Here is a 13,482-nt window from a genome sequence, read left to right as displayed (position 1 = left end):
AATAGATACAAGGACAGGTATGGGTGCACTCATGTCTGGTGTCCGTGGTGCATGGACAGGGGGGTTCAGGTAAAGCTTAGTGAAGCTCATGTGGTTTTTAAATGCCCATGTGTATCAGCTCAGCGTAGGAGCTTTGGCATTTCAGAGTTCCTCAATAATGAATTGGGAAGGGGTGTTGACTCAATCAGATTAGTGCTCAGGGCTTACCTTGGAGGGGATGGGGCAAATAAAAATGACCTACTTGGGAGAGGGAGGAGCCTTGCAATCTTGGTTGAGACCTGGTTGACGGCCCGCCATGAGGATCGTAATCTCCTGTTGTAGGTAATAAATTTATTTAACCAGCTCTAATTCATCAAATAATCAATAATATTAGAAATAAATTTAGCATAATGATACTGGACTTATGAAGCGAAATGCAATAGTCCAGGCGATGTTTGTGTGCAGTGGGGAGGTGACATCTGTCACTGGCCTATACCTCGATGTCTCGATCACACTAGACTTATGTCATAATCGGATATACATTAATTTCCATCCTTTGGTGGTTATTTTTGATGGGGTCTCGGCCTTGATTTCCACGGAATGATGGTTGATCTTTTTTTGTTTGTTTATCTATTTGAAACGTGATGAATTCTGCTAGCTAATTTTATTCCTTCTCCGTCGCATTAATCCGCCAATCACATTATAGAGAGAAACTTTGATTGAAGTTTATGAACTTATAGATTATAAACGGCAAGATCTTTGTCATTTTTTTCTGGAGAAAAGGGATTAAAAGGCACCATTGTGAATCGGTCACTTAAAGCGACACCTAGGGGATGATGATTTTCTACCTGTGTGCTCAGTTAGCTGTACTGTACACTTACAACTGTTTACTTAAATTGATAAACTATAGGTTAGGCCAGAATCAACTTATAATAAACAAATATGCAGTACGCTCTCGGGACTCGGTATAGTTTATGGCCTATAAAATTAGTAAAGGCCCTGCGTACAGCATCACTCTATACACTATAACCTCGTTAATTCACCCAATATATATCAATATATTGTAATAGTTGTGTGACTTTTTAAACTTAAAAGTTTATAAATTAAATGGAAAACGTAAAATTTTGGTAAATCAATTTGGAATTTCTGTGATGTGCGACCCTATTTTCAGGCCAATATTTGAATATTTAATAATTGAGTACCCCAACCATTGTAACAAAGTATCAGAGCTTACAAGGGAAAGTCAAATACTAATGTGAAGTTGGGTGATATAAATAATTTATCTTGTTTAAATATTGAACTACGCAGTTAACTCCTACCCTCATTGCTTCCAGCTCTATGGAAATTATTCAAACAATATTTATGCTGAAGGTAATAATTTGATATAATAAAAATTGTTCAAGTGGTTCTAAGTAATATATTTTATAGGGGTGGGGGCTTTTTAAACATGGTAGAAATTTATTCTTAAAAAACTAAATTCTATGTTGTACAATGAGCACCCAGGGAAAAATATGGACTAAGAAGACGACATTAAAGCAACAGTTCAGTGTATTTGGTGTTCTTTAAAAGCAAATACAGGGTGTCCCACGAAACATGACATTTAAAAAATCGTTATTTTTAGTTAAAACATCCTTTTGCTTCATTTCTTTTACTTTGAAATTTTAATATAACATGACTCCCATATAATATTTTTATTGATCTTTGGTATAAAACAACTAAACAAATTATGGAAAAAGACATTCTAAACTAAATTGACCAACTGTCATGTTTCGTGGGACACCCTGTAGTTTTACTAGTATCCTTACAATTTCTGTGTCACATGTTCAATAGACTTTTCAAAATCGTCTTTCTATCCTAGAGGTTCTGGTTCTTACTGTACTAAATTTCTCAAACTAATGGTAGGTAATTCATAATGTAGAACGTACAGAGCGTCCCATATCATATTTGATTATCTCAAAGCTTTAACGCCAAATTAAACATACAATTTTAAAAAAACATAGAATGTCCTGCAAGAAAATTTTTATATTTGCCTTATTCAATTTTTCAAAATGATTTCTTCTTCTTAAATTTTCTGATTAGTCCCGGAAAATGTGATTTAGACCTTTGGACGATCTAATATGATATGGGACACCCTGTAGATCTAATATGATATGGGACACCCTGTAGATCTAATAAATCTCTTCAAACAGGTGTTTGCTATTAAGGAGAAATTTTTTTCAGTTTAAGTCAAAACTTAAATTTGCTGATCTTCACCCTACGCTGACGGATTATTTTAATTCTTCTTCAATATTTCATATTTACACCCTGCAGGGATATTTTTAATTAATAAATTACGCATCTATATTGAAAACTAAAATAGCACACGTAGGATTAATAAAACCGTTCTTTTTCTTCAGAAGTAAACAACAATATACAGATAATTTACAGAGCGTCCCATATAATATTAGATTATATCCATTCTCCAAGCTTTACCGCCAAAAATACGCATGTACTGCGTCTAACATTTTCTGCATATTTTTATAAAAGCATTGTACAATTCATCGAAATAATTCATCTTTTTTAAATTTTCAAATATGTCCCGAAGATCCCAATTTAGAGCTTTATATGATGCAGGGACACCCTGTAAATCTGTTCAATTAAAAGAAAACAAAATTAGATAGATCGAACAAGATGTTAAAATTTCTTCAAATAAAATTTCTGTTTATGATCAGTTAAAAGCGGACATATTTTTCACTGCAGTCTATTAAAACCAAACTAATTAATAAATAACGAATATATTTATCTACTCGGTTTATGCAAATAACTATATTTAAAAGTGCATAATCACAAAATAAATGCGTGAAAATTTTTATCAATAATTTGGAATATTGCTTATTAGTAAATACTTCAGAACTACGTGAATATTCATAACATTTCATGTCGGAGAATTTCAGATTAATCTCAAATACTTATTATTGCGGATTTGAGAGCTGCATTAGCAACCCAAAAATCTCCCTGACACTGTTCAAGCAGAAATAAATATTAATTCTGATATTATCTGCTGAAAGAAATCCCGGTTTTTGACGAGTTTTCATTTCCAAAATGGAGACATCGTTATGTATTATTCTACGTAGTTAAAATTCTACACCTAGAAAATATATAAATATTAGATGAGAAAATAGAGATTATATCCTCCCATATCTTTCATTAATCATTGGTATTGTTCTTGTTCTCCGGGTAGGTGGGTAAACATGTTCTCCGGGTAGGTGGATACAAAGGCAGGTTTAAGCAGAGCTTTCCCTCCCGTGTACGGGTTCAATTTTCTTCTCAGCTCCTAGCACAAAAATTTTATATTATCATCATTAACAAAAATTGTGAGAAAATATAAATCTCTCAAATCCATACTGTGTTTGTATTGGTTCAAAATAAATGACTAACCAATTGGGACCAACTTTGAACTTATGGCTAGGAAAAGGAAATTCCACTATTAATTTGCCATAGAATTTTTTTCTCTCACAAGTTTAAAACTGCAACTCGACAAAAACTTTAATACTTGGTAATTTTGAATTGCTGGTTGTCTGAGAATGTACTTGAGATCGATTTAAAAAGAGAGCGAAATTTTTTAGTCTCAAAGGGACTGTAAAGGAAAAATGAAAGGGGGTATAGGTTATCACAGAGATGTTCCTGTCTCGAGAAATTGATATAAAACTGTGTCAAAATTATACCAAAAACTATCTATCTATTTCAGATTTGGTATAATAATCTAAGTTTAAAACAGATCATATTCAGCAAATACGCAACCAATCTGAAAACTAAAATATCCCAGAGGAACATGTAAAATTCAGATTTGCTTCTAATATTATTGAATTCAAATAATAATAGGAGCAAACCTAAGGTTTTTAGGCTCCTCCGGGATATCGTAGTTTTCAGATTGGTTGCGTATTTGCTGAATATACCCCCTTTCATTTTCCCTTTTCAATCCCATTAAGTCCGACTAAGCCAAAATCTAAGTCAGATATCCTACACAAAAGTTTAGCCCTCAGAGCAGCATATAGTTTTTTTAGTATGAATTTGACAACTGTTTAAACAAAATTTCCTTGACACTTAATACAGCTGAATAGAAAACGAACGAAAAATGCAAACTCATGGTGATAAGCAGGGTTTAAAAAAATAAATTATTAGAAATATTTATTCCTGGAAATAAATGATTATCAAAGATAAAATTCTGAGCAATAAAATGTCCTAACACCAAATTTATATATTGATAGGAATGATAGCCGTGTTGGAGCGAGGGGTGGGGGGGCACTTCAAGGAAGTTCTTTGTCAACCCAGATTACAAGCCTTTTCATCAACTTAACAAACTACGCCATATTGCTTATTGGTAACAAATCTATGTGCAATGGTTGAGAAATGAGTTTTTAAACAATGCACTATTAATATTTACAATGGGGTTAGGTTAAGGAAGTGTTATAATAAATGCAGTCGCGGTTGTATTCAAATATTTTGGCGCGAAGGAAAATTTTGATGTATTTACGTGGAATCCTATCCTGGAAAATTATCAACCTTGAATACAGACCAGAATGTGTGACGGAAAAGGGAGGAACGGAGTAGAATATATCTTGAATGAAACCAAAATATATGTATGATTTTATACATTTACGTTGTTAAAAAGTCAACAAAATAACTGAAGAATATATTTAAAGCCGGGACTTCTGTAAACCTTGATACTCTATGGTTTGGAAAACTACATGTCGTTCATTACTGTTTAACATTTAAACCGTGTACTAAACGTTTAAAGTATAAAAGAGAACCAACCTCACCCAGTATTAGTGATGATAATCAACCTGAACATTTAAGAACAGGAAAGATGTTGAAAATATTTGATTAATTTCAGTCTTGAATCTAGAGAGAGGAAGGTAGAGTAGAGGAAGTGGAATGAACTGTGTATTTCTCCGTTATTCAGGCATGTGTGAAAGTTTCACAAAGGGCATACGCCATACAGGGATTGCAAATGAACCCAGTGCTGAAATGCGTCATGTACGAAAAGCACTGGGCAATGGCATCGTCTTGCTTTTAATGTAGAAAAATTTGCGTCTTCTGTACAAAGGAATTAATTACTCGCTTTAAACTCTAAATGATGACATAATTTTAATATTTCCAACTATAAATTCTGCCACATAAAATAGTCACAGTTTGAAATATCAAAGGTTTCTACATTATTAGCTTGCAAGTCAAAGATATTTGAGTTAGAAAATCAAAATTTGAGGCGAGTGGTCACTGATCAGTTGCTTTGTGTTTCCTTATATATTCTTTGTGAAAGTTTCCTTGGTTTGGAATTGTCATGAAACGGTTGGGTGACAAAGGTGACAAGGCTATAAAAGTTCTAGAGTTTAACTACTTCATCTTACTAAAACTATAGGATCTAGAGTTTAGCTAACTTCATCTTACTTGCTAAACCTATAGGATCTAAAGTTTATTATTCTACGTAGTTAAAATTCTACACCTAGAAAATATATAAATATTAGATGAGAAAATATAATAATTATTATATTATTATTATTATTATTATATATTTGTGAAAATTATTCATTAAAATCTAAAATATATTAAAATTTTTGTTCAGGAACTCATGATGGATATTCTACTCTCTACTGTAACGGACAATGAAGGAATGTGGAAGAAAACTTCAGCTGAAAATTATTGCAGGAAACTAAATAATTTTAATTTAGTCCACGCCATGAAAGTAGAAATATAGTGATTAAAAGGGGAAAAGGAACAGTTCTGTAATAATGCTTATATCCCTTTTTGTTGCAATTATCAGTAAACTAAACAAATCAGCACTAACTTACACTAAATCTTTATCACTATGGCTTTTAAATGGAGAATAAAAACATATTTTTACGTAATAGTTCGGGGAGCAAGAAGTATAAGACATGCGTGTTTAGTGTATATTGTCGAACGACTAACTGTAGAATAACTGAGTATAAAGTATTTAAAAGCACAAGAAAATATCAATCACTGATGTATTTATTAAAACATAATGAAAGAGTTAAACAAATTATTTGGTTAATTCGTCTAGGCTTTATGGAATAAGTCAATGTCAAAGAAATAATCCAGCAAGGTAAGATACAGAATTGAAAAAGAATCTTTTTACATTGTTATCTTTTTTTATATTGTTCCAAACATCACTGCTATAATTATTGTTACCAACTTATTATTGTAATCTACCTTTTTACCCGCCTTTTCAGAATAATAGAAGCAATTGTCACCATCATTGTTATTATCATCGTAATTAGTATTGTTATCGTCATTATCATTTTAATAATCTTATTATCAGTGTTATTGTAGCTAGTTGTTTGCATCAACAGTGTAACGATCATTGTTATCAAAATAAACAAACTCATTTTAATACTAATTTTTGTCATCATCGTTATCATCATTATCATCATCAATGATGTTTGTTGATTGTCTAGGAATAACCGTGGTATCCTGGTAGAAGCTGAGGATGCGTATGACGATGACGAGGTTCTAGACTGTGGTAAACCTGTCAACTTCACCTACTACGATCATCTTGTTGGGATTCAGAATAGAGCATCACATCTTCATATCCCAGAACCAGAGGTACAAATTAAACACTCGCATAGAGACAGTTTCTACGAGGGACCCTCCATTTAAAAAGTTATATTCACATTCTTATCTTTATAATTCTTGTGATGGAGATATCCTTGCCTTCACTCCGATTTTTTGATATTTTATTAAAGTCTATATAAGTAATTTGTTAATTTATGCAATAAAGACAAGTAAGGAAATTGATTTATAAAATCTCATTCAGTTCGGTTGATTGTCTTTAAAAGTTGAAATTATCTTTCTGGATTTTTTCCACTGAATTGTTTGTTCTAAGTTTTGACAATTGTTTTTTTTCTTAGGTTGCAAATTTATTCAAGAAAAAGAATAAGAAAGGAGGAGATATAGATATTGATGCAATCGAGCGAAGATTGAAGAAATCGAAGCGAGAAAAGCCTAAATCTGTTGAGATTTACAATCAAATTGCAAATTTTTGGCGAATTAGAGGAGATACTCAGGCCTCCATTGAGTGCTTTAGACGAGCTTTGGCGGTCTCACCGAATAATGCAGAAATTCTTTTAAACCTTGCCCGTGTACTTTTTAACCTCCAGTACTTGGACGACGCAATATTTTTGACCCGGAGATCTTTGGAAGTTCAACCTCATGATCAAAGTGCCTGGCAACAACATTTTCAGGTAGGAAGCAAATTCACAGGCAGGGGTATATATTTCCCGGAAAAATCATCCCCTTCATAATAATTTTTTTTCTCCCCAGAAGTATTCGCTTAATTGGGGAAAAAGAATGAGGAAAAAAATATTCGTTAAAAGTATTAAAAATGTAAAAACTTGCATCTTTGAGTCAAACTTCCCCCCTTCCCATAATAATTTAATTTAATTTAATAATAATTTTTAAATATATACACCCCTGAATTTACTTGAGGGGAATTATTTTTCAAATATTTTGATACTTAGAAATGTTTTTTTAAAAGTATGAAAGTCAGGCCGATGGAAAGATGTATAAATGTTACCTTTTTCTTGTAGAACGTTAAGGGAACATCAACTTAATCTTGGGAAATTCATTAATTTAAACAGTCATAATGCAACTTCAAGAGAGAAATCTAGAAATGGGGAGGGAGGGGTTGTTATTTTACAAAAATATATTAGACCGATTACAGTTGCGTTATTTCTTAGTTTAACAATATTTGTTCTAGCTGGGAGAAATATTGAAAGCCTACGGACATTTTCAAGAAGCTGCTCTTCATCTCCGCCATGTACTGGAGCTACGACCAAATCATCAACCTGCTCTTCTTATTCTTAAAGAGATGGAATCCTCGCCTGATTCTACAGTTCATGTATATACAATGCTTATAATAGGTCAGTTTTCAATTTTCCTCTTGTATAATCCAATTTTTAACGAACGAACAGAATAATATATATATAAGATTATTTGTTACAATTTAGCAGAAAAAAGAAATAATAATAAATTCCAAGACGTGCTTCTGAAACCACATTTATACCCAAATGTAATTATCTATCTATTTTCTTATGTTTTGTTTAATTACTACATTATATCCTCCTTGCAAAGTTGACAATGCCCGATTCACAACGGTTTCCTTAAAAGCTTTGTCTGATCAAGTATGAATTATATATCAATGTTATAACTTAATTATTTTTAATTGTGGTTTTCCCACAAAAGTGACTTACGCATTTCTATTGCAGAAAAAAATCAGAGTTGAAAGCTTTTAAACTAAGAACAACGACAATTTCTTCCACACTATTGGCCAAATAAACAAGGGCGACTTATGATATTTCCCGGGGAGGGGGGGGGGGGAATAATTATTTTTACAGGGAATTTGGTCAATTTGATGTCAAGATTTGTAACTTCATAAAAAATCTTCATTTTGAGTGAAAAAGTGGCGTCGGAGGCAAATTTTTGTATAAATATATTCTTTAAAATCATTGGACAAGAAGGTGTCTGCTCTCTCTTCTTGCGCTCCTATTTATAAGCCGCCTCTGCAGATAAAGGTTTAAATCCGGCACTAAGCCATCTCTGCACGGAGGGCCACTTAAATATAACTTTTCAGTCTCTGTAAGCGTTGTAATTTTACAAAGTTTATTAAAACTATTTTTACTTTGTGAATAGTTTGTTTGGTTCTTGGTGTACTGGGCTGGATACTCTCTACTCTTGATGCAACACTTGCTCAAGAACAAGAGAATGCTCCTTTTCACAGGTATACTTTCTTTCTTTTAACTTCATTAGTTTGAAGGAACTAAAAAAGTTTTTTTTGTCATCACAATTCAGTTTTTACACTGCATTACTTTTACATAAGTGTAGTCCTGTTTTTCTACAAATAAAATAAGATAAAATTAATTGCTTAAATACCAAAATAATACGATGATGTTTTTTTTCAGGAACAAATCTTTGTCTCGGGCGAAGAACAGAAAACCTAATAATTAATGTAATTCGGGTCCGGGAACCTAGGCTGGGGGGCACAGAGTACAAACAAACTACTAGGTATTATGTACAGATGTACATCGTAAACCCCACCTTGTAATCGTCGCTGTTGCGCGTCATGACAAAAAATGTTTCAAACCTGTTTTCTCTTCTGTTAAAACTTGTTTGAACTTTGTGATATTTTCTTCATTGATCTCATAGTTCGTTAGTGAACTACGCTAAGTCTCAGCTCCACCTAGAAACTGTACTTTACACGTGTACACTGTGCCCCCAGTATACCTAACTAATCCTCATATAAATATATATGGGCTCAAAACCTCTAGTCATTATATGTACGTTCTAAACTGTCCTAATACATAGTAAATATATTAAATAAATATAGCTTTGCAATCTCTAAAATATAATTATTTTTATGTGAGTTAATTAAATTGAAAGAATCCTAGGTATGATTTCCAAAACGAATTCTTATACATATATTGTACTGTGTTGAGGCGGTTTCGATCAAGATGGGTACAATCCAGGAATTGGATCGGATTCAGAATATAGTGGGTAGGTTTATCCTACAAGTTCCTGCTTCAACATCCAGAGTCTTGGCCTGGATGGATGCAGGACTGATGCCAATGGCCTTCAGGATCCAAACCAGGCAAGCAATGTATATCTGGAGTGTGATTAAGTCTAAAGGGAACACCGCTTTGATGTCGGTCTTAAGGGAGGTACTCAAATATCCTGATGAGCCCTGGGTTAAATCATGGCTTAAGATTCAAAAGGACATTGGGACTATCTCAAATTATACCTCTAAAAAACTGTTGCATAATGCTCTAGTGGATAGGGCTGTAACTCATGTCCTTACCATCAAACGAGAGCATTCTACTCTGAAGGCCGCTTCCCAACCAGGTAGTTGGTTTAAGCTGCAATCCCATGTAAATGATTCTAAAGCTAGTAAAGCTTTGTGTAGGTTTAGGGCTGGGAACGCTCAGCTAGGTAATAGATACAAGGACAGGTATGGGTGCACTCATGTCTGGTGTCCGTGGTGCATGGACAGGGGGGTTCAGGTAAAGCTTAGTGAAGCTCATGTGGTTTTTAAATGCCCATGTGTATCAGCTCAGCGTAGGAGCTTTGGCATTTCAGAGTTCCTCAATAATGAATTGGGAAGGGGTGTTGACTCAATCAGATTAGTGCTCAGGGCTTACCTTGGAGGGGATGGGGCAAATAAAAATGACCTACTTGGGAGAGGGAGGAGCCTTGCAATCTTGGTTGAGACCTGGTTGACGGCCCGCCATGAGGATCGTAATCTCCTGTTGTAGGTAATAAATTTATTTAACCAGCTCTAATTCATCAAATAATCAATAATATTAGAAATAAATTTAGCATAATGATACTGGACTTATGAAGCGAAATGCAATAGTCCAGGCGATGTTTGTGTGCAGTGGGGAGGTGACATCTGTCACTGGCCTATACCTCGATGTCTCGATCACACTAGACTTATGTCATAATCGGATATACATTAATTTCCATCCTTTGGTGGTTATTTTTGATGGGGTCTCGGCCTTGATTTCCACGGAATGATGGTTGATCTTTTTTTGTTTGTTTATCTATTTGAAACGTGATGAATTCTGCTAGCTAATTTTATTCCTTCTCCGTCGCATTAATCCGCCAATCACATTATAGAGAGAAACTTTGATTGAAGTTTATGAACTTATAGATTATAAACGGCAAGATCTTTGTCATTTTTTTCTGGAGAAAAGGGATTAAAAGGCACCATTGTGAATCGGTCACTTAAAGCGACACCTAGGGGATGATGATTTTCTACCTGTGTGCTCAGTTAGCTGTACTGTACACTTACAACTGTTTACTTAAATTGATAAACTATAGGTTAGGCCAGAATCAACTTATAATAAACAAATATGCAGTACGCTCTCGGGACTCGGTATAGTTTATGGCCTATAAAATTAGTAAAGGCCCTGCGTACAGCATCACTCTATACACTATAACCTCGTTAATTCACCCAATATATATCAATATATTGTAATAGTTGTGTGACTTTTTAAACTTAAAAGTTTATAAATTAAATGGAAAACGTAAAATTTTGGTAAATCAATTTGGAATTTCTGTGATGTGCGACCCTATTTTCAGGCCAATATTTGAATATTTAATAATTGAGTACCCCAACCATTGTAACAAAGTATCAGAGCTTACAAGGGAAAGTCAAATACTAATGTGAAGTTGGGTGATATAAATAATTTATCTTGTTTAAATATTGAACTACGCAGTTAACTCCTACCCTCATTGCTTCCAGCTCTATGGAAATTATTCAAACAATATTTATGCTGAAGGTAATAATTTGATATAATAAAAATTGTTCAAGTGGTTCTAAGTAATATATTTTATAGGGGTGGGGGCTTTTTAAACATGGTAGAAATTTATTCTTAAAAAACTAAATTCTATGTTGTACAATGAGCACCCAGGGAAAAATATGGACTAAGAAGACGACATTAAAGCAACAGTTCAGTGTATTTGGTGTTCTTTAAAAGCAAATACAGGGTGTCCCACGAAACATGACATTTAAAAAATCGTTATTTTTAGTTAAAACATCCTTTTGCTTCATTTCTTTTACTTTGAAATTTTAATATAACATGACTCCCATATAATATTTTTATTGATCTTTGGTATAAAACAACTAAACAAATTATGGAAAAAGACATTCTAAACTAAATTGACCAACTGTCATGTTTCGTGGGACACCCTGTAGTTTTACTAGTATCCTTACAATTTCTGTGTCACATGTTCAATAGACTTTTCAAAATCGTCTTTCTATCCTAGAGGTTCTGGTTCTTACTGTACTAAATTTCTCAAACTAATGGTAGGTAATTCATAATGTAGAACGTACAGAGCGTCCCATATCATATTTGATTATCTCAAAGCTTTAACGCCAAATTAAACATACAATTTTAAAAAAACATAGAATGTCCTGCAAGAAAATTTTTATATTTGCCTTATTCAATTTTTCAAAATGATTTCTTCTTCTTAAATTTTCTGATTAGTCCCGGAAAATGTGATTTAGACCTTTGGACGATCTAATATGATATGGGACACCCTGTAGATCTAATATGATATGGGACACCCTGTAGATCTAATAAATCTCTTCAAACAGGTGTTTGCTATTAAGGAGAAATTTTTTTCAGTTTAAGTCAAAACTTAAATTTGCTGATCTTCACCCTACGCTGACGGATTATTTTAATTCTTCTTCAATATTTCATATTTACACCCTGCAGGGATATTTTTAATTAATAAATTACGCATCTATATTGAAAACTAAAATAGCACACGTAGGATTAATAAAACCGTTCTTTTTCTTCAGAAGTAAACAACAATATACAGATAATTTACAGAGCGTCCCATATAATATTAGATTATATCCATTCTCCAAGCTTTACCGCCAAAAATACGCATGTACTGCGTCTAACATTTTCTGCATATTTTTATAAAAGCATTGTACAATTCATCGAAATAATTCATCTTTTTTAAATTTTCAAATATGTCCCGAAGATCCCAATTTAGAGCTTTATATGATGCAGGGACACCCTGTAAATCTGTTCAATTAAAAGAAAACAAAATTAGATAGATCGAACAAGATGTTAAAATTTCTTCAAATAAAATTTCTGTTTATGATCAGTTAAAAGCGGACATATTTTTCACTGCAGTCTATTAAAACCAAACTAATTAATAAATAACGAATATATTTATCTACTCGGTTTATGCAAATAACTATATTTAAAAGTGCATAATCACAAAATAAATGCGTGAAAATTTTTATCAATAATTTGGAATATTGCTTATTAGTAAATACTTCAGAACTACGTGAATATTCATAACATTTCATGTCGGAGAATTTCAGATTAATCTCAAATACTTATTATTGCGGATTTGAGAGCTGCATTAGCAACCCAAAAATCTCCCTGACACTGTTCAAGCAGAAATAAATATTAATTCTGATATTATCTGCTGAAAGAAATCCCGGTTTTTGACGAGTTTTCATTTCCAAAATGGAGACATCGTTATGTATTATTCTACGTAGTTAAAATTCTACACCTAGAAAATATATAAATATTAGATGAGAAAATAGAGATTATATCCTCCCATATCTTTCATTAATCATTGGTATTGTTCTTGTTCTCCGGGTAGGTGGGTAAACATGTTCTCCGGGTAGGTGGATACAAAGGCAGGTTTAAGCAGAGCTTTCCCTCCCGTGTACGGGTTCAATTTTCTTCTCAGCTCCTAGCACAAAAATTTTATATTATCATCATTAACAAAAATTGTGAGAAAATATAAATCTCTCAAATCCATACTGTGTTTGTATTGGTTCAAAATAAATGACTAACCAATTGGGACCAACTTTGAACTTATGGCTAGGAAAAGGAAATTCCACTATTAATTTGCCATAGAATTTTTTTCTCTCACAAGTTTAAAACTGCAACTCGACAAAAACTTTAATACTTGGTAATTTTG

At 33.0% G+C, this 13,482-nt stretch overlaps 2 protein-coding genes across 2 annotated transcripts; one reads left to right on the top strand and one right to left on the bottom strand.

The window, feature by feature from the left end:
* Nucleotides 1-5,584: 5,584 nt before the first annotated feature.
* On the top strand, nt 5,585-9,375 carry LOC111717257 (tetratricopeptide repeat protein 17). The gene is made up of 7 exons (XM_023492766.1): nt 5,585-5,664; nt 6,038-6,079; nt 6,432-6,579; nt 6,885-7,217; nt 7,733-7,895; nt 8,665-8,752; nt 8,934-9,375. Exons 1-7 carry the CDS (start codon nt 5,588-5,590, stop codon nt 8,977-8,979), a joined length of 897 nt encoding a protein of 298 aa, XP_023348534.1. The 5' UTR covers nt 5,585-5,587; the 3' UTR covers nt 8,980-9,375.
* A 3,321-nt stretch (nt 9,376-12,696) lies between these two features.
* Nucleotides 12,697-13,251, bottom strand: LOC111717258 (uncharacterized; the record flags this gene model as incomplete). The annotated part of the gene is given in 1 exon segment (XM_023492767.1): nt 12,697-13,251. A coding segment is annotated over 1 exon segment (50 nt), but the record flags the coding sequence as incomplete, so codon positions are not given.
* Between the last annotated feature and the right edge of the window lie 231 nt (nt 13,252-13,482).

This window comes from Eurytemora carolleeae, unplaced genomic scaffold, assembly GCF_000591075.1.
Source record: "Eurytemora carolleeae unplaced genomic scaffold, Eaff_2.0 scaffold2458, whole genome shotgun sequence".
Taxonomy (NCBI): Eukaryota; Metazoa; Arthropoda; class Copepoda; order Calanoida; family Temoridae; genus Eurytemora; species Eurytemora carolleeae.
This window is presented reverse-complemented; position numbering and strand designations above follow the sequence as displayed.